This window comes from Lampetra planeri, chromosome 40, assembly GCF_965212315.1.
Source record: "Lampetra planeri chromosome 40, kcLamPlan1.2.h2, whole genome shotgun sequence".
Lineage (NCBI taxonomy): Eukaryota > Metazoa > Chordata > Hyperoartia > Petromyzontiformes > Petromyzontidae > Lampetra > Lampetra planeri.
In genome coordinates this window covers 388,786-413,499 of record NC_136146.1, presented here as the reverse complement: position 1 = coordinate 413,499, position 24,714 = coordinate 388,786, and the positions used below count along the sequence as shown (strand labels likewise).

The 24,714-nt window shown below is 50.1% G+C and overlaps 2 protein-coding genes across 2 annotated transcripts in view; both read left to right on the top strand.

The window, feature by feature from the left end:
- The window catches only part of EIF2D (eukaryotic translation initiation factor 2D), a 37,280-nt gene extending 36,025 nt beyond the window's left edge, over nt 1-1,255 (top strand). The window contains exon 15 of the mRNA XM_078612893.1: nt 847-1,255. Coding sequence (XP_078469019.1) covers nt 847-917 — 71 coding nt within the window. The 3' untranslated portion in view covers nt 918-1,255. The remainder of the gene's footprint in view (nt 1-846) is intronic.
- Nucleotides 1,256-5,793: 4,538 nt separating this feature from the next.
- The window catches only part of LOC144731706 (monoglyceride lipase-like), a 23,851-nt gene continuing 4,930 nt past the window's right edge, over nt 5,794-24,714 (top strand). The window contains 8 exon segments of the mRNA XM_078612887.1: nt 5,794-5,838; nt 5,841-5,877; nt 8,386-8,623; nt 13,325-13,431; nt 18,977-19,113; nt 19,850-19,960; nt 22,250-22,339; nt 22,562-22,777. Coding sequence (XP_078469013.1) covers nt 5,794-5,838; nt 5,841-5,877; nt 8,386-8,623; nt 13,325-13,431; nt 18,977-19,113; nt 19,850-19,960; nt 22,250-22,339; nt 22,562-22,777 — 981 coding nt within the window.

The window sequence follows — 24,714 nt, the reverse complement described above, 5'->3', positions numbered from 1 at the left end:
ACTCGGTTTGCCAGGCTAAGAGCACAGCGCACTAACCACTGCGCCACCATATTAATCCGGAGATGAGTCCTCTGAAAGTGGTGTTATCCGCGTATTTTTGCAGATAAAAGGAGTCCCGTATGAGCGGCAGAAGATGTATTATATCCGTACGTAGGGTTGCCACTTTTCCTATTTTCCCAGTATCGTCCTGTTGAGGTAGCTTGTCTCGGTAAATCTGTAAGCCTTCCCGGGACATTAAAACTCTGCATCTGTCAGGTGCGTAGTAAACACATTCCTGCGGAGGGAGCTGGTAGAAACGTTGGGTCAACGGCGGCGTGGTGTATTCCGCAAATATGCCAGACTGTGAGGGTGGGCACAAGCCGGCGTGAGTAGGTTATATGTTGAGTTTTATAAGGGCACCATGGGGTGACCAGCCCCTCCCCACCCAGCCCCACCCAGCCCCTCCCCACCCTCCCCACCCTGCCCCTCCCCACCCTCCCCTCCCCACCCAGCCCCACCCTCCCCACCCAGCCCCTCCCTGCACGACGGACACAATAATGCCCTGTGGGCTGGTGTAACCAGGAGGTTCCTACCAGTAGAATAATAATAATCGTGCACAACTCAAGACAGGGCGTTTACATTTAGCTCTCCCCTCTTCCGGTATTGTGAGATATTTCTCTTCCAGTGATGTGTTCTGTTTTTTTACCTACCTCAGAGGTGGCAACCCTATTCACGTTGTTCAGAAAATACTTGCTCGTCTTCGAACTGGTATACTGACATATATATGCAGTTTGTGACAAAATGGTCGCATTTTGTTCTGCGAAGTGATCTGCAAAGTCAATTCCACGTGTCCTGCGTTTGTTTCAGATGAATTCAGCATCCCTCGACGGTTCATTTGTGGTCTGGAAAAGGCGCCAAAAACAGGAAAGAAGAAGTGAATGAACGAATGGATAAACGACTGCATGACAGAGAAATAAAATAAATTGGCAAATGAATGAAACTTGTTGGCTTCTCAGTGGTTCATTAGCAAGTTACAAAAACAAAGAGTGAAATCAGTAAAAATAGCCAAATGACCAAGCATTGATGACTGCAGTGTATGGGATCATGTGCATCCATTGCATGCAAAAACATATGGACATCAAAACATCGATTTTTACACACGTGTATCGTGATCTTGGAAAAGCGATATTTATTGACGAATTGATACGTTGTGCCGAACCTCCGTGCGACCTCAGTGTGTGAAGGTAAAACTATTAAAGTGTTCGCCGTTGATGGACGTCTGCATCTCGCGTCTCTATCCGAAGTCGGCTCATGACATTCCGAGTACACTCCAGGCGCAGGACCACGATCTGCTACGCGCATCTAACGCACACAATCCTGACCCACTGATGTGAGTTCTAAACAGTCTGTGTAGCTCAGCGCTCTTCATCGCAAGGCCCGCGGTCCACTAGTGGCCCCTGGTGGCCTGCAGTGCGGCCGCTGACGTACGGCCCCCCGACAACGCACAAATATGAAAAACACCCCCCATCATCGTGCTGCTGTCGAACCCAGGTCAACCATTTCACAGGCAGCCATGCCATCCACGACACCACGAAGGATTGGTGGAGAGAGCAAATGGTCTGCTTGTTAAGTTATTGTTCTTATTTCGTTGTATTATCAACATTGATATGTACTCGTGCGTCATGTATCCCTGAGCTTTTGATCTATATGCGTTATTGAACTGAATAATAAAGAGGTGGATTTCTGAACAACACTGCGGATTTGAGCCGAGAGCCCTGCAAGGTAAGGTAAAAGGTCAAAAGCAACGAGCCTACCTTTACCCTAACTTTAACCCTTACCCCATACAAATTACCCGATTACAGGGTAATTACTGGGGCACTACACATGAGGGTTTATAACGGTAAATGCTATAAGGTAGAGCGCTTTATTCATATAGAATACTCTCGATTATTCCAATTTTAAATGGAAGCTACGGACTGCGCCAAGGAAGCTTTTAACGAGTGGTAAACAAGGTATTTACCGGGTAATTCTTCCACGCTACCTTTACCCTTTACCTTACCCCTTGCCATATCGACACCTTTACCCTTTACTTTTAACCGGTAAAAAGGGTAAATTAGCTTACCTTGCCGAGCCTAGTCGCACGCCCCAGCCCCGCCTGGCCACTCTTGTGACTCTGCATGCAGCCAGTGTCTCCGCTATTGGATGTACATGCGGCCCTTAAATGTCGCTGTTTTGGTTTCGCGTAACTTTACAAGAACGTAACCCCCGCGATACTCAAGGCTCTCGTGTACAGTATTGACAAACTATAGACTCTTGCTAAACACCCAAAAAAACAGCAGATGCCACCGTTTTAAGTTGTAATCCGTGACCGTCAGATCTTGGCCAACGCCGCCGTGTGCAATGACTGGCACGGATCGAGGTGCCTCCTTCCTAAAGCCAACGGCTACACTCCTCGGACTGCTTGCTCGCCCGATTGTGGCACGCAACCCCAAACTATGTGCCACGTCGTCAACCACTGCAGTCTGTACTCCTTCAACACGGGCGGAGGAGGAGGAACCGCGAACCGACACGAACCTTGTAGACCGAAGGAAGCCTCCTCGTCTTGGCTACAAGACCTCTCCACATTCGCGTTCACCTCCTGAAGTCCCCATTGCTGCCGCCAAGGCGAGAGAGTAAATATTCTTTGAACCCATCTACGTGACTTTACCGAAAGACCCAAACAAATATGAATTCCTGCAGTCACGAAAGCTTTAAGTCGGGAATGTAAATTCTAGATTTGAAGCTTTCGTGACTGCAAGGATTCATATTCTTAGGTTTTTTCGGTAAAGGCACGTAGGTAAAAAAATAAAATTAATAAAAGTAAAATAAAATAAAAATCACGACGTTTCGGAGGCAACACAAGCCTCCGTCTTCAGGTGGAACCGTCACAGCACGATAGCTGTATCAAGTAAGGGAATATAGATGTCACTTGCGACATTGTCAACGAGACAAAGCCCGCACGCCAACGCAGTGGTGATTCATATGGTCGGTAAGGAACGTCCACGCGCTAGAGGCGTCGTGAAATTTTTCGAGGGCCATACAACGGCAGGGCCTGGTCGTTACAAAGGCAGGCACGTGGTTAATGCACTTGGCGTGAGAGCTCGTCACGGCGTGGTCTTAAACGCGACCCCCCCCCCCCTCTTGCAGTAACAACAACAACAGCAGCACTGACAGACTTGCACGGCTGAGCAAGCAGATGGGTGAACTTGATTTGAAGCTTTCGTGACTGCAGGAATCCATAACTCTTTGGTTCTTTCGGTAAAGTCACGTAGGTAGAGAAATAAAATGAATCACGACGTTTCGATCGCAACACAAGCATCCGTCCTCAGGCGGAAAAAAATATAATCCAAATATAATCCAAAAATATCATCCAGCAGTGGAACTGAAATTAATAACAGTGGAACTGCTGGATGATATTATCCGGATCATAAGATGCTCCGGGAAGAAGGGGTACATCCCAAATCGGTGCCTGGGAGTCTGGAAGTCGATGCAAATCTGGTCACACACACGCGCGCGCACTTACCAACCGGATTATAAGACGCACACCCCAATGTTTATTACTTATTTTGACTACAGGTTCAGGTGTCTGTGTTTTATAGCCTATGGTCGTGGGCTCATAGTCCCGAGTCTCTGCGTGCAGTGTCCATGGCACCATGGAACACCATCTGATAAGGGGTTTTTCTTCATTTTAAACCAGGCTACAGAAGTATTTCAGAATCCCCTTCATATAATTTGCACTACAGTCTGTTCTCCTATAACACGGTCATTGCGTCCCTGAAGAACACCGCGTTACGTAAACATCGCGTTATAATAAATAACACTGGTCAACACACTTTTTCTGGCATAAGGTATTTCAACGGTTTTAATGTCATTTTGGGGTGCTGATTCCAAATCTGGCATCAGTTTTTGTCTATCACATCAGGTTTTTGAGATATAAAACATTGCATTTTCAATAAAAACTGCAGAAGAAAAATATTAAATAAATGTGGATATCTACATAAAATGATATTATAAACCCACTATCCTAAAAATACAGCACCATATTTTAACACTAAAGTAGTCACTGACTCGCAACAACTTGCAATCATAAGTGACAGAGTTAATTTCGGGTAAAATCAATGAAAATGGGGTATGCCGATAGCATAAAAATGAGATGTGATAGAGCAAATCTGAGATCAGATTTGGAATCAGCACCCTGAAATTAGTCTAAAACAGCTGCAAAAGTCCAGGCCAGAAAAAAATGTTTTTTTTTGTTGACCAGTGTAATATAACAGGGGTAAAGCACAGTCCGCGATAAGGCGTGAGATGCGTAACGCTGGGGCTGAACAAAGACCGAGGCGAGTGGGTGGCATCTCGAATCATCCAGCAGCATCCCAGTGCCGTGTGCGATGCTACGCCGAGGGAGCCGTACGACAGCTTCCTCTAACTCGCGCGACGCAGTTACGTTCGCTCGATCGCGTTATATCCAATTCGCATCCGCGTTATAAAAACACGTGTTCCCAAATTACATTCATCGTCGCGTTATATCCAATTCGCGTTACAGGAGAACAGACTTGTAATGTGTAGACTTGTTATTTTGTGTAACTCAGATTATATCGATGTAATAATGTTATTTGTGAAGCGCTCCGTGACGACTGCATTAAACAAAGTATGATCGATTACGCGAGTTCACCCAGAAAAGCGTGAGTCTCGCGACTTTCTCGGGACTCCTGCCAAGGTTTTGCAGTAAGCGGTGTGGGGGGGAGCGATGATTCAGAATCGAGTTTTTTTGGAGTTGTATCCCGTTAATATATAAATGTGTCGTTAAACCCGCCACCACCCGACACAGCCAATCAGTAAGGTTTGTTACGTAAACAAAACATGCCAATTAGTTACTAGTTCAGCGCACGGGGGTGTTGGAGAGTAAACCCACAACATTTACAATTCGAGTACGACGTTTCGCCGGTAATTGATGTAGTTTGCAGGTCGTTTTTTTTTATATATAATCTGGACAATGCCGACGGTACAGGAAGGCCGATTCTTGCGGGTGACGTAACTGGAGTCCACCGTGACGCAGACGGGCGCGTGGTAATGTTTACTGCACGCGCAGTATTAATCAGGGCTGCCGCTTTGCTTCCAACCGTGAAGCTCGGCAACAAGTGGCGAACCCGCCGCCGCGACGTCACTCGGCCACGCCATCGCCCTGGATGATACAGGGAGGGGATTGCGGTGAGTTTTAAAATCCGGAGAATATTGTAATAGTTTACCAAGAACCCCGATCACGGTTGGTTGGTGTGTGTGTACATCTCGAGTAACGTCTCTTGAACGTTTCTTCCCGCGGTAAGTGTACGGGCGAGGAGCGTGGCAAGGATACAACACGGAGGGGGTGGTGGTAAGATAGTGGCTTGCGTCTCCGAGGGAGAAAGTTTCTGAAATGGGGGGAAGGTTTCAGCACGGTCAAGGGTAGAAGCCGGAATAATTGGCGTGGTTCCTACATCGCTTCCTCCTCCTCCTCCGCAGTTGTGGAATGTCTTCAATGCCCTCCTTTCATGCGAGACATTAAACAAAAACCTTTTGAGCCCGTAAACAAACCGCCATGCACACACATTCCGCTGATGCGGGTGCTCAACCGTGGCGCAATTTGTCTTCACGCGACGAGGAAAAGCGCCGCTCGAGGATGAACCGGGGTAGGAGGGCAACAGGGGGCGGGTTGGTAAATACAGATTGTGTTTATACTTTTAAAAAAGGTAAACCCCCGCTAGAGGTTGACGTTGGCGTGCCGAACGTTTCGCGGCGATGACAACACCGATGGGCAGTGGGACGCGATTTGGAGCAGATGGAGCACATGGAGCATTGCACTCGCGTTAACTGTCCCAACAGGTTAGACAGTTGGAGTGGGTGTGTGGTGTGTGTGGTGAGTGTTGGGGTGTGTGTGTGTGGTGAGTGTTGGAGTGTGTGTGGTGAGTGTTGGGGTGTGTGTGGTGAGTGTTGGGGTGTGTGTGGTGAGTGTTGGGGTGTGTGGTGAGTGTTGGGGTGTGTGTGTGTTGAGTGTTGGGGTGTGTGTGTGGTGAGTGTTGGGGTGTGTGTGGTGAGTGTGCTTATGACCGGCTCCAGTTTATCAGCAGAGGTCTCACTCCGAATCAGTCGAGCGGCAATATCTTTTCATCGGTTGCGTAACGCTGTGTGGAAGCTACCTGGTCTGTCGCTCCGCACGAAGCTTCAGGTCTTCTCGGCCACGGTCATTCCCTCCCTTCTCTACGCTTGCGAAACATGGACCCCCCTAGTGGAGCATCTTCGCCGGTTGGAAACATTTAGGCTGGCCTGCCTACGATCCATCCTGGGTTTAACCAGGCTGGATTGTGTGAGGAGCTCACAAGTCCTTGAAAGATCTGGGCAAAGTCCCATCAGTGAGCTCCTCCGGCAGGCAAGGCTGCGTTGGCTGGGTCATGTAGCCCGCATGCCCAGCCACCGCATGCCTAAACAGCTTTTGTTCGGCCGGATCGAGGGGGCTAAACGGGCGCGGCACGGGCTAGAGAAGAGATGGAGTGATGTGGTACAGGAGGACGTGGAGCTGAGTGGACTTGCCGATGACTGGTACCAGCGGTGTCAAGATCGGCCTCAGTGGAGGAGGCTCGTGAAGGACGCTACTGGGCAGTTGGAGGCAGTCGCCCTCCAACAACAACGGAGGGCGGAGGAGCGACGCTCACAACAACGAGCGGAGCGCCGGGTGGCTAAAACACAGCAAGTTGGCACAGTAGGGGGCACAGGTGGTGCATCAGCCAGTCATCTCGGTCATCTCGGTCAGTCGACCCGTGGCACCTGGGTCTGCCCCGTGACCTCCTGCCAGCGGGCGTTCGACACTTCACGTGGCCTCAGGGTGCACATGGCCTGGCACAAGCGTCGTGGTGACGTCACCGCCACTTAGTGGCGAATGGCGGTTGTTGTTGTGGTGAGTGTTGGGGTGTGTGTGGTGAGTGTTGGGGTGTGTGTGTTGAGTGTTGGGGTGTGAGTGTGGTGAGTGTTGGAGTGTGTGTGGTGAGTGTTGGGGTGTGTGTGGTGAGTGTTGGGATGTGTGTGGTGAGTGTTGAGGTGTGTGTGTGTTGAGTGTTGGGGTGTGTGTGTGGTGAGTGTTGGGGTGTGTGTGGTGAGTGTTGGGGTGTGTGGTGAGTGTTGGGGTGGGTGTGTGGTGAGTAATGGGGTGTGTGTGGTGAGTGTTGGGGTGTGTGTGGTGAGTGTTGGGGGGTGTGTGTGGTGAGTGTTGGGGTGTGTGTGGTGAGTGTTGGTGTGTGTGTGTGGCGTGTGTGGTGAATGTGTGTGTGTTGAGTGTTGGGGTGTGTGTTGAGTGTTGGGGTGGGGGTGTGGTGAGTGTTGGGGTGTGTGTGTGGTGAGTGTTGGGGTGTGTGTGTGGTGAGTGTTGGGGTGGGTGGGTGGTGAGTGTTGGGGTGTGTGTGTGGTGAGTGTTGGGGTGTGTGTGTTGAGTGTTGGGGTGGGTGGGTGGTTAGTGTTGGAGTGTGTGTGTGTTGAGTGTTGGTGTGGATGTGGTGAGTGTTGGTGTGTGTGTGTGGTGAGTGTTGGGGTGTGTGTGTGGTGAGTGTTGGGGTGTGTGTGTTGAGTGTTGGGGTGTGTGTGGTGAGTGTTGGGGTGTGTGTGTGGGGAGTATTGAGGTGTGTGTGTTGAGTGTTGGCGTGGATGTGGTGAGTGTTGGGGTGTGTGTGTGTTGAGTGTTGGTGTGGATGTGGTGTGTGTGGTGAGTGTATGTGTGTTGAGTGTTGGGGTGTGTGTGTGGTGAGTGTTGGTGAGTGTGTGTGTGTTGAGTGTTGGGGTGTGTGTGTGTGTGGTGAGTGTTGGGGTGTGTGTGTGGTGAGTGTTGGTGAGTGGGTGTTGAGTGTTGGGGTATGTGTGTGTGGTGAGTGTTTGGGGTGTGTGGTGAGTGTTGGGGTGTGTGTGTGGTGAGTGTTGGGGTGGGTGTGTGGTGAGTGTGTGTGTGGTGAGTGTTGGGGTGTGTGTGTGGTGAGTGTTGGGGTGGGTGTGTGGTGAGTGTGTGTGTGGTGAGTGTTGGGGTGTGTGTGTGGTGAGTGTTGGTGAGTGTGTGTGTGTTGAGTGTTGGAGTGGGTGTGTGGTGTGTGTGGTGAGTGTTGGTGAGTGTGTGTGTGGTGAGTGTTGGTGAGTGTGTGTGTGTTGAGTGTTGGGGTGGGTGTGTGGTGAGTGTGTGTGTGTTGAGTGTTGGAGTGTGTGTGTGTGGTGAGTGTTGGGGAGTGTGTGTGTGTTGAGTGTTGGGGTGTGTGTGTGTTGAGTTTTGGAGTGGGTGGGTGGGATTAGGTCGTGCTCCGATTGATGGGCGGGGACAAACAAAACCCCCCTTCGGTTGGAATTGACACGGTCACCCAGCACTCATCATCCAGTCATTCGACAGAGGGGAGTTCTCTGCGACTTGCTGCCCAGTCGCCGGCTTGGCACGGGACGGAATTCGCACCACGGAGCGCCGCGGTGAGACGCCACGAGCGATGTCCGTGACGCCCCAAGAGGAACGCTCGGCGTTTTCCCTGGAGGAGAGTCACATCGTGAACTTTGACAACCACCGCCTGTACTGCCGCTACTACAGCCCGGCAAGGCAGCAGGAGCCCAGGTGAGCGTGGATTGCAGGTTACACATGGCAGTGGTGGTTAGAAGCGTTCTTAGATGTCTGTGCTGTATTCTCAGGATTCGAAGTTGAATTCCCTCCCCCCACCTCCCACAGAAGTTGAGGCTGCGTCGTATAATCCGGAGATCGCGGTCATTCTGATCAGTGCAGTTGTTTTGCTCTTGTTGACACCAACTAAATTAGACCCCAATTTACCAATTAAACTACCGCCATAAGGGTCCTATTCTGGCATGTGGTTACGTCACCTTACGAACGATACACTTTGCAAGATGATGTACGGCCCTTTTGGGCGTGTTGGGGGCTTGGTCGTTTAAGAACGCTTCGGGCAGGCTGCTCGATGCGAGGCCGTCAGATGTCCTTCACCACCGATGTCCCTGCGTCGTTCGGTTTGTACGCTCGTCTGTTGAACTTCTAGCGCACCGTACGTAGCCAACCGTGCACGTCGGAGGCGCTGGGGAAGGACAAGACCACAACAACAAGCGGTTTTAAAGAAATGCGCTTGCAATCTAAGAGACGAGTTTTCACTCGAGGTTCATAAGCGCAGTGCGAGAAGCACTGAGCACACGCTTCTTGGGTCGTATTCGAAGCGACTGAAGATTGAATGCAAGCCACTGGACTCAAGTTGTGTCATCACGGCACATCTACAGCCTGCAACGGCAACCACGCTTTCAGAAACATTGTAAAGGTGCTGTGATTTGACAATTACTCCCGATCACTTTTTTGTTTAATACAAAGCAATACTTTTCAGGTTTTTATTTAGTGACTAGGTATAGCCCCTGTGAGCCATGCGGCTCTTGACTCGGGTACAACCGCAACAAACAAAAGCATGAACAAAGAACATCTAAAAGTGACGACGCCCAACAGAAACATCCAGGAAAAACCAGCAAGATCTTCCAGAAAAACACACCGTACATCACAACGCTGTGTGCAGAAATCCCAGTGGTACGCAAGTCAATTTTGGAATGAGCAATAGCTGTATTTGAAATGCGTACTTTCTCTTCTTGTGAACTTTAGTTCTTATCATTACTTGTGTTTACGTCAGTTACCAGATATGTCCCATTGACTCACGACGCGATCGCTTGCCTCTAAGTAACACGCGAAGTGGCCTCACACTCTGTCATTCTGTATTCTCCGCACTCATTCGGCTCCCACGCGCGTTAGCGTCGTCTTGCGCGTAATAACAACAATTTACATTTAACCGAGCGCGCTGAAACTAATCGTTCTCAGGGCAACTCAGTCACTGAATTAATTCGACGCGGCAAATCCGGACAACGCAGCGCAGCAGCGGTGAGCGTCTACGCAGTGGCATTATTTGATCTTTGAAATAAAACCAACAACAATAAAAAGCGGTGTTGAACGCAGTGACGATGAGATGCGAGAGCTTTGCCAGCCGAGACTGGTTAGAGCAGTGGTTCTTCTTCTTAACCCGGGGGTGCGAAATGCCATTTCGGGGGGCGGTGCGAGACATGGCCCGACTTTTTTTCTAGAAGGTAAATCATCTGAAACAGAAATTAAGCACGGCCACGTAAGTACAACCACTTTACTCTTCTTGGTTCTTTCGGTAAAGTCACGTAGTTAGAAGTAAAATAAAACAAATCACGACGTTTCGATTGCAACACAAACAACCTTCATCACGTGGGAACAACCACAGGAAGAAAAATTGCCGAAGTGGTTGTTCCCACCTGATGAAATTAAAGTAGTTAATTATTTGTCCTTTGTTAACGTGACACATTTTTTTACTGTTTGGCTTTGTCGGGTGGTGGAGGGTTACGACACATTTATAAATAACGCGATCTAACCCAAAAACCTTTATTATGAATTGTACCACTACTTTGTTTCATCAAACCCTTTGCATGTATGAACAGTAAATGTTAAGAACCACTGCATTAACACCTTCGTCAAAGGTATGAAACCATTGTCCAGTACGTACCTGTGCCGTACAGGTGTCATGTTGGGAAAGTTTCACTTGTGTTTTTTTACTGCAAGTTTTTTGGAGGGTCACTCGGAATGTCACGCCTTCACCAGGGCTGTGGGGAGTTTTGACAACATTGGCAACGCAGCAGAACACCGGTGTTGTTTCTGTGAGTTTTTTTGTTATTAAATTCCTTCGCCTGTTATCAGACGACGCAGTTCCGTAAACCGGACTAACCACCTCTGACTCCTCAAGGACCGAAGCACACGATCCCTTCATGCGACTTGGGAATTCTCCGCAAAGTGTCGTGTAAATGGCAACATCAACAGCTTACACCCCCCCCCCCCCGTCTGCTGTTTGGCCACTCTGTGAGTGGCTAACCATTTGAGACGCTGTGTTTCCCAGCCCAACTGTAAGTGATAGAGGAAACTAATTAAGCCCCTCATTGGCCACCCTTTATATGCAGGCATCCGTGAACATTTTGCGTAAGATATCCCGAGTGAGAGCTGCTCGATGGCCCATGTAGCCGAATGCGTTACCCTCCAGCATCATCATCATCATCGTCGGCAGCGGGATGATCAACAACACTGCCTTGTGGACAAATACACAAATATACAATTGGCAACAACACTATGGAGCTTCTTCGTCCAAAACCAAGAGATCGAGACAAGAGTGGGAAGAAGCCTTCCACCTGTCCTGATTTTCACAGAATCGTCCTCTTATTGAGGACAGCTGCTGTCCTGGGAAACCTGAAAGTCTCCTGTGCTTTTTTTCGATTTAAAGCTTTCGTGACTGCAGGGATTCATCTTCTTGGTTCTTTCGGTAAAGTCACGTAGAAGGGAAATAATAAAATAATAACAAATAAAACATAATAAAATACAATTCTCACGACGTTTCGGCCACAACGCAAGCAGCCGTCCTCAGGTGAAGAACAGGGCTGCCGGAAAGACAGCGTCTGAATGAACACCACCAAGCTTGGCAGCGTATATTTAAGCTGGGTTAGAGGAGGAGGGCGCCTTGACAAAGGAATTTGCATATCAACAGAGGAATTTAGCATATTTATGGAAAATGCAGATATGGGATTAGTCACTACTCGTGGAATGTGTAGGTGGTGGGGGGGGGTCTCAAAGTCATACTGTGCTTGTCCAGGCATCAATTGTCCAGGTGACCCTTGGCCAGGTGTCCCTTGTACTCTCGTTAGCGGTGCCTTTAGCCATGCATCCTCTGCTCCAAGGCAGCCGAGCAGCATTCTTTCTGTGAAAAAAACCCAACAACAAATGACAAACGAGGCTCCGCGTGCAGCACAAAGTTCTTGCCACAAATGAACCACACTATACTTGGATGATTTCGTCAAAAATCATAAACCATCACGCGAACTCCGGTCATCCTCACGGCAACTTTGTTCGATGGTTTGCCATGGGTAGCCATCGCGCGCTTTCAGATGCGCTTCTGCGGCCGTCTGGAATGCTCTTCCTTCCGAAATTAGGAATCCATTGGAGCTACGCACTTTTTAAAAAATAGAATATGTTTTATTCCACATCCTCCCTCACATCGTAACATTGCAACATCCTGACATTCTGGACGGTATTACCAGTTGCATCGACGGTTTCAGGCATGCACACCTGACTCATCAGAGCAGGCGGGGATGGGAATTTTTTTTTGGGGGGGAGGGTGGGGGGGTAGGCCAGATCATTGCCATTCTGGCCGCAGGTATTTAAGACTGTTCTAAGGTTTTCGGAATGGACCCCATGCATGTGCTGTATTCTTCTACCTTGTGTCAGATGCTCCAGTGCTGAGATTGGGCCTAATGAATACAACCGTTGAGTATGGGACGAGGGGGGTGGTTCGTGATTCTTCCACGGCTCAATGTGGGTTTTCTGGCAGCTATATTGAAACTCCTTAACAAAATGTTCTGTTTTCGAGTCGGTCCCACTTCTCTTCGGCCCCACAGGGTAGTTTCCACGCTTATTGTTTTACAGACGTTCTGTTCATCGTATTGAATATCCCCATTATATATGTTCATAGAACTCGTCGTCGTGTGTTACACCCGGAGGACACCTCGGGCACTCCGGAGAGGAGGCTGCACCAAACGTGGCCCTCCTCTGATTGGTCACGTGGGCCACGTGAGCCCCGTGTAGAATGTTGAATTGGACAGTTCTCAGAGGGAGGGCTCTGACCCCTTGGGAGATAGGATTCCAAATCTGGGTCCATGTCCTGTTTGGGATTGGCCGTTTCACGATTTGCTCCCATATCGCTAGGGTCTGAGGTCGTCCACTATTCGTCCCTGAGAGCAGAAGCCGGTACGCCTCAGATAGTTTGCATCTCCCTTCATCTCACTGGAGCTATTTTATTACTGCCGGAGGGAGTGTAATCAGATCTCTGGCTCTGGTGAACACGTCCCGAATCTGGAGGTATTTATAAAACTGAGAATTTGGGAGGTTATTCCTGGATCTAATAGATTGGAAGGTGTCAATGTGGCCATTATCTGCCAGGAGGTTCCCCGACTCTATGAATCTGGGCCGCTTTCCAATCGGACCATCTGATTCGCTTGTTTTTAACTCGCAGTGCCGGATTGGAGCTACGTGATTATAAATCATCTCGATTGAAAACGAATTTCCTCATAACTGTTTTATTGTGTTGAATTTGTCGTCTTCCCGCATCCCCAATTAGCACGGTTGGCTACGTACGGTGCGAAAGAAGTTCAACATGCATCCACACTTACAAGCCGTACGACTCTCCCATGGTGGTGGTGATGTTTTTTGTGTACGTGGCAGGGCACTGGTGTTCGTGAGTCACGGGCTGGGCGAGCACTGTGGCCGCTATGACGAGGTGGCCCGGATGCTGGTGCAACACGACGTGCTCGTGTTTGCCCACGACCACGGTGAGTGCATGCGGGCGGCGTGGCTGCCGGGCGTGTCGCTCGGCAGCGCAACCGCACCGCCACCCATCATGGGCCGGAGGGGCGCAAGCACCGGGCCCCAAAGGGGTTAGAATGCTGCAAGATATGGGGGAGGGGTGGGGGGCATTATCATTCCTTGCACCAGGGCCCATGCCAACCACGCAGTGCCACCGAGTGCCTTCCATTCACAGCGGACGGATCTCTCGCAGATGTGGGGACGTGGAAGAGGTGTGGGACGAGCGGGTGCCAGTGGACAGGGCTCGTGTTCAGCATTCATGAAGCGGCGTCTTCCGCAACCAATACATTACATTGCGATTTTGTGTGGACTAACCCTCTCGGTTATAACGCCCCCACTGAGCAACACTGGCTTAATGTCAACTGCACATTTAATGTACGATCGATGTAAACGTAATGATAATAATAATAATTTACAGCGGCCATCTGTCTAAGCACCGCCGAACGAAGGCCTGTCCATGCCACGTCGACTGTACTGTGGGGGGGGGGGTCGTTTGACCATACTTCACCACTCTGGTCAGTGCAGGACGGTGAATGGGGTGGGGAGGCCAGGGCCGGATCAGATATCATTGGCCACCGCTGATGTTAACCTTGGCAAGGAATTGCACTCGGGTGAAACTAATCTAAACTATTCTTGTTTTGATTTGAAGCTTTCGTGACTGCAGGAATCCATACTCTTTGGTTCTTTCTACCGAACGAACCAAAGAGTATTTTAGTTTTACCAGGTAAGACCCACTGAGCTATGTAGCTCTTGGCCATCACAAATGATAGCTCAACGAAGTTGGCTCATCACGTGGACATTTATCGCGGCCAAATAATCTAAAACACATGGTAGTCGGGTTCGGAGAGCAGTGAGCGAACCACTGCCCCACCACTCGATCAAAAAGTATGCATTACAAGGGAGTCTTGAGTGTTCAAAATAAGTCAGTTGGCTTCCACCTCCCGGTCTAACTTTAACTCTTGCCATCAGCCTTTCCCTTCCATGATCGGGCTCATCAGGGCATGTGGTACCAGTCCCTGATTTGTGGGAGTGCCTTTCTTGGCAGTGTGTGTAGAAGATTACAGTGTGGGTTTGAGGATTATCCAAACATAGCATTGCCACCCACCATGCAAACTCTTACCCAACAGATCTTGTTCTGCGGTATTCGCTCACTGTCCATAAGCCAAAATAATTGCACCCAAAGATATGGATGCTGACTTGAGTGATAATGCCTTGAAGCCATTGGGCACGACAACTCAACACAATCCTCAATAAGACAGCTCTGAAAGGGAAATTACTTCATTGTGGTCCTGTGCGAGGCTAAAAGGCAGTGCCAGTGTGTGTCCATTTGCACATTTGTCCCTAAATTGCTTGCTCCTCCTGGAAATACTGGGACAGAGACCAAGAGGCAGGCTTAGAAAGGTGTACACGGCTTAATTACTCTGTTTTCAAGAACGCTCCTTGGCTGGCTTGAAGTAGGGATTGTTAGCATAAGGCACCACTACTACAGTGCAAAGTATGGCTTTCCAGTTAAAAAAAAACTATATTATTGTCCCTTGTATTTATATAATCCTCTGAACAGGTTTACGGAAATATTGGACGAAAACAATGTCGTGATGGATGTGGCGTGCCAAAGTAATTCCCGTGACAGTGTTCTCGACTGTTCCAGCTGGCATTGGGCACTCTGCGTACTCTTCCTTGGAGGTTTTTGTTGTTGTTGTTGCTTTTGTTGTTGTTGTTGCTTTTGTTGTTGTTGCGCTGCGTCGCTCTCCGATGCGATTTCGGGTCGCACCGCGTGTTGTTCAGCACGATGCCCGACGTTTCGTTCCGCACGCTGGGAACTTGCTGAGGTTGACGGAGTTTCCTTCCTTGATAACGGAGAAATGCCAGTAAGGGGCAATGACTGCTGGCAAATTTGGACCATGCCACCGGTACATAATGGCCTACTGAATTTCGATTTAAAGCTTTCGTGACTGCAGGGATTCATCTTCTTGGTTCTTTCAGTAAAGTCACGTAGAAGGGAAATAATAAAATAATAAAATAATTCTCACCAACAGTAGTAACGACTAACTACTGTTGGTGAGAATTATTTTATTTTGTTTAATTTTTTTTATTTTATTATTTCCCTTCTACGTGACTTTACCGAAAGAACCAAGAAAATGGCCTACTGGTTTCGATTGATGTCAGGGCCTCTTTAACGTCACCAGAAGCAAATGGCGCCTAGTATTTTGTCCTTTCCCCGCACCTCCGATGAGCGGTGCGAAAGAAATTCAACGTTAATACAACTGTACGCTTAAGTACATGCGTGGTAAAAACAACCACGGTGGCTTTCTTGATTCGACAAACGCTCTCTGGCTGGGCCATGTCAGAGTCTGCATCTACTATATATGTGTGTGTGTGATTGGGCATATGCCTGTATAACCAGCAAAACAGACTCCAACATCCTCGTTGCCCCAAGATGGAATTATTTGTGGTTGTGGGCGAAGCTTTTAAAGAAAATGCTGGCATTGGCTCAGTATACTTCCTTGCCAAGTTCACATTTCACCACAGTAGCAAGCGAGGTGTGCGGTCTGAACCTTTAGTAACCCCCTCCAAAAAAAATCGAATTACCAAAAACGGATAATGAAGCTGGCTGGGTGCCTTGGCAGTCGAGCGAGTGGCTCGCTCTTGGGTGCAAACAGAAGGGACGTGAGCAGGCCTCATGCAATCAGAATATGTAAACTCTTTGGTTCTTTCGGTAAAGTCACGTAGGTAGAAAAATAAATGAAAAAAATATATATCACGACGTTTCGATCGCAACACAAGCGGTCGGAAAAAATCATCCAACAGTGACTTTACCAAAAGAACCAAAGAGTATGGATTCCTGCAGTCACGAAAGCTTCAAATCAAGACAGAATATGTAAAGCTTAATCCCCCCCCCCCTTCGCACGTGAAGGGCTCACAAGTGACGTCCTCTATTTAAGGAACGAAACAGAAGGACTTCTTCACAAATCTGGCTGTCCGCTTGATGAAGCTAGTTGTAATTACTGGCGAAACGTCGTACTCGGATTATTAATGTTGTGGATTTCCTCTCCAACACACCGGTGTGCTGTAGTAGTAACGAATTGGCATGCTCCGTTTACGTGACAAACCTTACTAGTTGGCTGTGTCGGTTGGTGGCGGGTTTTAACGACACATTTATATACTTACGCGATCTAACCCCAACAAACCCTAAATTATGGAGAATATTTGTACCTGGAGGAATCCAATGAGCTGTAAAGCTCTTTTTTAATCGCAGTGTGTCCAGTACGACGTAAACCGGACCTGAGTACCACCTCAACGCTCATTTGAGCAGGAAAATACTTGGATTTTCTTTTTTTACAAAGAGGTTGCCAATCACAAGTCAAGCACACGGAGGTGGCCGCGAGTGGCCGTCCAGGACATCCCCTTGCCCACAATCCCGCGTGGTGGCTCCAGGAAACTTCAACTCCCCCCTGCCCCCCCCCCCCCCCCATCGGGCAGCCTCGACTGGGCAATCCACCCGGGTTTATTTTGGAGCTCGGGAGACAAAGTTGACCGGGAGTGGGGGCGGGGGAGGGAGATGGTTCTGGGGGAAGGTGACACACTCCTCCCGGCTCGTGTTTCCGTGACGGCTGTGCACAGCACCTGCCCCGTCAGCAGAGGTCGCAACCGGGTACCCGATACCCGGCTACCCGTACCCGGCCGGGTACGGGTAGCCGTTTGCGACCCTGTTGCGGCCGGGTACGGGTACGGGTAGGCCGTGAGTAACTGGTGAGTAACTGTTTGTCACTCATTTCCCAACGTCTTGTCTCTTCTCACAATTCAAGTTCCTAGAATCAACCCACCCGCGCCTGCAACATGGCTTCATCCCAGAGGTCGCAATCGGGTACCCAATACCCGTACCCTACCCGTACCCGGCTGGGTACGGGTAGGGTACGGGTACGGACGGGTACGGGTACCCGTTTGCGACCCTGGTGCGGCCGGGTACGGGTACGGGTAAGGAATCAAAACCCGTTTGCGACCTCTGCCCATCAGCCCGTGCGGACGTCTCGAGGAGTCTTCGATGTGCAGGTTTCCCTCGCTCCGTGCGGCAGTGGTCGCGGATGCGTTCAGGAGAAACCGGGCGCGCTAAGCGAGACAGCGTGCACAGCACACACACACAATGTTGTATCACTGTATCTTTATGTGTATGTAATTGTGTGTGTCTCTCTTGATGTATCTCTGTATGTATCTGTGTGTACATCTGTGTCTATGTGTATGTATCTGGGTGTATCTCTCTATGTATCTGTGTATGTATCTGTGTATCTCTATGTATATGTGTATATTTGTGTGTGAATCTGTATCTATGTATCTGTGTATGTATCTGTGTGTATCTCTGTATGTATGTATCTCTATGCATGTGTGTATCTCTGTATGTATCTGTGTATCTTTATGTGTGTGAATCTGTATCTATGTATGTGTATGTATCTGTGTGTATCTCTGTATGTATATGTGTGCATCTCTGTGCGAGGCAGCTGCCCGCCGAGTAAAGCATGCATACACAATGTTGTATCTCTACATGTATCTCTATGTATCTCTGTGTGTATCTGTACCGAGTACATTCCACACAACGTTGCTCCACGTCTGACTGCATCGCTGCGCATGAGTGAATTCAACCCGCATAGAAGCGACTGTGGGCGAGAAATAGGCTAACCGTGTATATGTGAAATCGCATAAAAACGAACCCGCGTAAAGTGAGGGACACCTTCATTTGTTTTGTGGGACACTCCTAGGCAGACTCAGCCTTAAATGAGTATCTTGTGCAGTGTGTAAACATCAGCACTCGGGAGATGAAGGAGATCAAGGTGCGTGCCATTCATCATGCTCCACGTCAACACACACCACGCAAGAACGTTGCTCCCAGTCTAAATGATAAACACGTCAATCACGGAGCAATGAATGTTTTTTTTTGTACACACATTTTTTGTGTTATCCTGCATTGACAGTGTATGCGTGGGCACAAATAACTTGAACCGAGCACATTCATGAATACAACGGCATAAACATTAAAACATATATATATGACAATAAAATGCAGAAAACGTTTCAGGCAATGACCCTTCATCATAGAAGTCTGCATGTTCTATATTTGAAGTGTTTGTGACTTCAAGGGTCCATACTCTTTGTTTTTTTCGGTAAAGTCACGTAGGTAAAAAATAAAATAAAAATAATTAAATCACGACGTTTCGGAGGCAACACAAGCCTCTGTCTTCAGGTGGCACCGTCGCAGCAAAATCACCTACGTGACTTTACCGAAAAAGCCAGAGTACAGTCTGCATGTGTCTGCTACGAAGAGCCATCGTCTAAAACATCTGCATCTGTTATAAAGTGGGGCCAATGCCTGCAACGTCGCCTGTCAATTTTTTTTTTGTTCGACGAGTGCAGCGCTGCTATTATCATCTCGACTCTTCGTTTTTTTGGGGGGGGGCTCTCCGTCCCGTTCGCGTGCGCCGCCTCTTACCGCGGTTTCGCCGCTCGCGTGTCGCTCCGCAGTTGGTCACGGGAGGAGCGAGGGCGAGCGAGTGTCCGAGGCTCGGCTCGGCGTCTACGTCCGCGACTGCCTTCAGCATGTGAGGCTCGCGAGGACGCGCCACCCGGAGCGGCCCTGCTTTCTGCTCGGCCACTCGATGGTAAGTCCGACCATCGGGCGCACGCGCACAAGGCAGAGGTTCCCCCCACCACCCCACCCGTCTAGCCTGGACAGACCTTTTTGGGGGGCTCATATTCTTGGTTCTTTCGGTAAAGTCACGTAGAAGGGAAATAATAAAATAATAATAAAACAATACAATTCTCACGACCTTTTGATTGCAACACAGGTGTGAAAACCACAGAAACTTTTTTTCTAATTTTCTTGCCGTGGTTTTCACACCTGATGAAGATTGCTTGTGTTGCAATTAAAACGTCGTGAGAATTGTATTGTTTTATTTGTATTATTTCATTATTTCCCTTCTACGTGACTTTACCGAAAGAACCAAGAATATGAATCCCTGCAGTCACGAAAGCTTTAAATCGACATTTTTGGGGGCTGTTAAGAGAGCAACACGTCTAAAATCTGGCACGGCCGGCACACGAGCAGAACGGCGACAACCTCCGTCGTCGAACATCGTGGGCAACGGTGCGCTGGGTGGATCATTACATCATCGCGCGGCTCTATGGGAATCCCTGCATCCAGCAGCGGATGGATCGTGGGTTGTGTTGTTGACGATGACGATGGCGGTGATGATGAGCCGTGCTGTGTGGTGGTGGCGGCCGTGGTGAGCAGGGCGACCGCTTGGCCATTCGTTCATCCAGCAGTGGATGGACCATGGCTGATATTAATGACGATGACGGTGACGATGATGAGCCGTGCTGTGTGGTGGTGAGCAGGGCGGCGCCGTGGCCATCGCGGCTGCGAGCGAATGCCCGGACGACTTTGCGGGAGTCATCCTCATCTCCCCGCTCGTCACCCTGAGCCCGTCCGTCACGTCGCCCACGTTGGTGAGGGCCGACGACTCTCGGCCGAACGCCACCTGGGGGCAGCCGCGGTGGCGAGATGTGAACTCCATGTGTTTTTTTTGGGTTAGATCGCGTAAATGTGTCGTTAAACCCGCCGCCACCCGACACAGCCAACTCGTAAGGGCTTCATCTTCTTGGTTTTTTCGGTAAAGTCACGTAGAAGGGAAATAATGAATGGGCACCACCAGGCTCGGCAGCGTATTAAGGGCTGTCACGTAAACAGAACGTGACAATTTGTTACTGGTACAGAACACCGGTTGTGTTGGAACTCCATAAGTGTTTTTTTTGGGTTAGATCGCGTAAATATATGTCGTTAAACCCGCCGCCACCCGACACAGCCAACGAGTAAGGGCTGTCATGTAAACAGAACGTGCCAATTTGTTACTGGTACAGAACACCGGTTGTGTTGGAGAGCAAAGCGCCACAACATTTTGAATCTGAGTACGACGTTTTGCCAGTAATTACAACTAGCTTCATCAGGCGAAAGCCAGATTTGGCGGGTTTAACGAAACATTTACATATTTACACCATCTCACCCAAAACTCTTGTATTGTGGATGATATTGGTCGCAAAAGCCTACATGTTAATCTGAGATGTTAACTACCTCGCCTGATATACAGAAGGTTGCGGAGTTCAATCTCGACTCGGATACCTGTATATTTGGAATTTGCGTATTCTCTCTTTGCCTGTGGTCACGTGGATTTTTCCACATTTAGAATCGACACGCGTTTAAGAGTATTTGCCGTGTATAAATTTCCACTTGATTGGCCACTTCGTTGAGCTATCATTTGTGGCCAGGTTCGCTTCTGAAAAATATCTACGTAGGTCGGTGAGACTTAGCTTGGAAAATATAGATTTTAAAACAGTTTTTACATGAACAACGCCTCTTTTGTCAATATCTTGAAGTTACCCTAGCCACTGTCAAATCTCTGTTGTCCTTCCATCTCATCTTCTCTTCCTCCAGTCTCCGTGTTCACACACAAAAAAACCCAACTGTGTATGATGTCTCCCTCCTAACTCCGCACCACAAGGCCATAACCTACCTCAGTAATTATTTAGTCGAACTTGTTTTTTGTGTTAGCTGCACCGATTTCTATTCATTGCTGGACAGGTATCTTACGAAAAGGGATGCGTTCTTCAATAAAAACACGTGTGAAACAACATTTCGTGAATCGGAATTAGCCTTGCCCATGAATTTAATACGAAAAAAAATTGTGTTTCGGACAGTCATTCCAACTCTACTCCTAACCTCAAAATATGCACCACCTATATCACTTTTTTTACAATACAAAAAAATATTCAAACGATTGAACGCCATTTTTTTTATATACAGAAATAATTAACCTGTTCAGGGAAGTCACCAAAATATCTGCTGCTTTGTTGGAATGCCCGGCGAGGCAATGTGGAGATGTCGCTGCCGACACTGCACGGACGCCGTTCAGTTTATTTTTTTTATTTTCAAATTCCCCGTGAGCCAAGAACGCTCTTAAAATCGGGTTTCATCAACAACAAAAAACAACACCGCCGCTTACTCCGACATACGCAACAAGTCACATTAAAATCAATCAAATAACAGATAAGAGAAATAAAACAAATAGTGAGCAAAATTACAATCGCAATAATAAACTTTTTATTTTCAGACGACGCTATCGCGGATGGATGGTGATGAGGCGGCGTCCGTGGTGGCTTCTCCGTTTGATCTCGTGGGCACGTGGCCGCAGCGAAATTCTGTTAACGCGCAAATTCGATTTTGTTCATCGAAAAGCGTGCGCAATTCGCCACGTTCGTAAATCGAGGGGTACCTGTACTTTTCGACGTCATTGAATTTTCTTTGTCGTCACGGTGACACGTCAGTCCCTCATCTCGAGGTCTCACGTGGGCAAATTAAAATAAACTTGAGACTTGCCGACAACACTACTCAATTACCACAGTTGTTGTCGGGGAAATAAAATACGATTAAGTCCCACGTGTTTCACATGGGTTTGTCCCAGCGAGCTTGCAGTACACACTTGCCGCAGACATTCCTGGCCACTGGTACAGTTGAATGTTTTCCGCTCATAATTGCTCTTCGTTGAAAGCTCATACAGATATACGCTATATATATATTCGTCACTAATAACACTGCTCTGTAGAGGAAAAAATATGTATATGTTAACACGCGACGTTTCAGGCAGTGGTCCTGTTTACGTAATCATGTGGAAACCGTGACCGTTGACGTGGATTGTATTATAATTTGGTGCAATAATCTTTTTTCTTTTTCTTTGTCCCAAGATGTATATGGCCCGAATTATGAATTCCATGTGGCCTAGATGTCCTGTTGGCTCTGTGAACACAGCCTGGTTGAGCAGAGATTCCAACGAGGTAAGACAATGATGACTCTTTAAAACACATACAGCCCTCTATACTTTTATTGAACTTGCCCTACTGTCCGTTTGTAATCTTCCAGTTGGACGAGGGCCACCGTCCAGCCATGCGGATTGTGGGAGTTATCTGTGAAATACCTAAAACAAAACACGCCTGGCAGACGCGAGTATGGACTAACCCACCGGGTTCCTTCCCCTGCACCACCACCACCCTCCTCAGGTGCAGGCGTACGAATCCGACCCGCTCGTCCATCACGGCCGAGTCAGCGTGGCCATGGGGCTGGGCCTCTCGGAGACGTCGGCGCGCGTCCGTTGGCTCGCTCCGTCGGTCCGCTGGCCGTTCCTGCTGCTGCAGGGCGGTGTCGACCGCCTGTGCGACCCCGAGGGAGCCCGGCTCTTCTACGACCTCGCGCCCAGCCAGGACAAGACGCTCCGGGTACGGCGGGCAGCGTGGGATACCTCGGCTCGGGCGAAACGCGGCTTTCTTAAAATCGCGCTGGTTCCCGCCGGCGAATAGTGTCCGAAGGTTTTGTTTTGGACGTCTTGTCGTTGACGATGCATCTCACGTCTGCAGAAGCTCATCCCTCCCGTCGGTGCTCTCTCTCCCGTTCGCCGTCTCTTCTCCCCAACTGCCGCCGTAGCCCCTGACTCCTCCATGCACGCATTGCATCGTCTAATTCAGCGCGCTCCTCTATAGAACCCACCACCACCACCACCACCACCACCACCACCACCACCACCACCACCACCACCACCACCACCACCACCACCACCACCACCACCACCACCACCACCACCACCACCACCACCACCACCACCACCACCACCACCACCACCACCACCACCACCACCACCACCACCACCACCACCACCACCACCACCACCACCACCACCACCACCACCACCACCACCACCACCACCACCACCACCACCACCACCACCACCACCACCACCACCACCACCACCACCACCACCACCACCACCACCACCACCACCACCACCACCACCACCACCACCACCACCACCACCACCACCACCACCACCACCACCACCACCACCACCACCACCACCACCACCACCACCACCACCACCACCACCACCACCACCACCACCACCACCACCACCACCACCACCACCACCACCACCACCACCACCACCACCACCACCACCACCACCACCACCACCACCACCACCACCACCACCACCACCACCACCACCACCACCACCACCACCACCACCACCACCACCACCACCACCACCACCACCACCACCACCACCACCACCACCACCACCACCACCACCACCACCACCACCACCACCACCACCACCACCACCACCACCACCACCACCACCACCACCACCACCACCACCACCACCACCACCACCACCACCACCACCACCACCACCACCACCACCACCACCACCACCACCACCACCACCACCACCACCACCACCACCACCACCACCACCACCACCACCACCACCACCACCACCACCACCACCACCACCACCACCACCACCACCACCACCACCACCACCACCACCACCACCACCACCACCACCACCACCACCACCACCACCACCACCACCACCACCACCACCACCACCACCACCACCACCACCACCACCACCACCACCACCACCACCACCACCACCACCACCACCACCACCACCACCACCACCACCACCACCACCACCACCACCACCACCACCACCACCACCACCACCACCACCACCACCACCACCACCACCACCACCACCACCACCACCACCACCACCACCACCACCACCACCACCACCACCACCACCACCACCACCACCACCACCACCACCACCACCACCACCACCACCACCACCACCACCACCACCACCACCACCACCACCACCACCACCACCACCACCACCACCACCACCACCACCACCACCACCACCACCACCCCACCACCACCACCACCACCACCACCACCACCACCACCACCACCACCACCACCACCACCACCACCACCACCACCACCACCACCACCACCACCACCACCACCACCACCACCACCACCACCACCACCACCACCACCACCACCACCACCACCACCACCACCACCACCACCACCACCACCACCACCACCACCACCACCACCACCACCACCACCACCACCACCACCACCACCACCACCACCACCACCACCACCACCACCACCACCACCACCACCACCACCACCACCACCACCACCACCACCACCACCACCACCACCACCACCACCACCACCACCACCACCACCACCACCACCACCACCACCACCACCACCACCACCACCACCACCACCACCACCACCACCACCACCACCACCACCACCACCACCACCACCACCACCCACC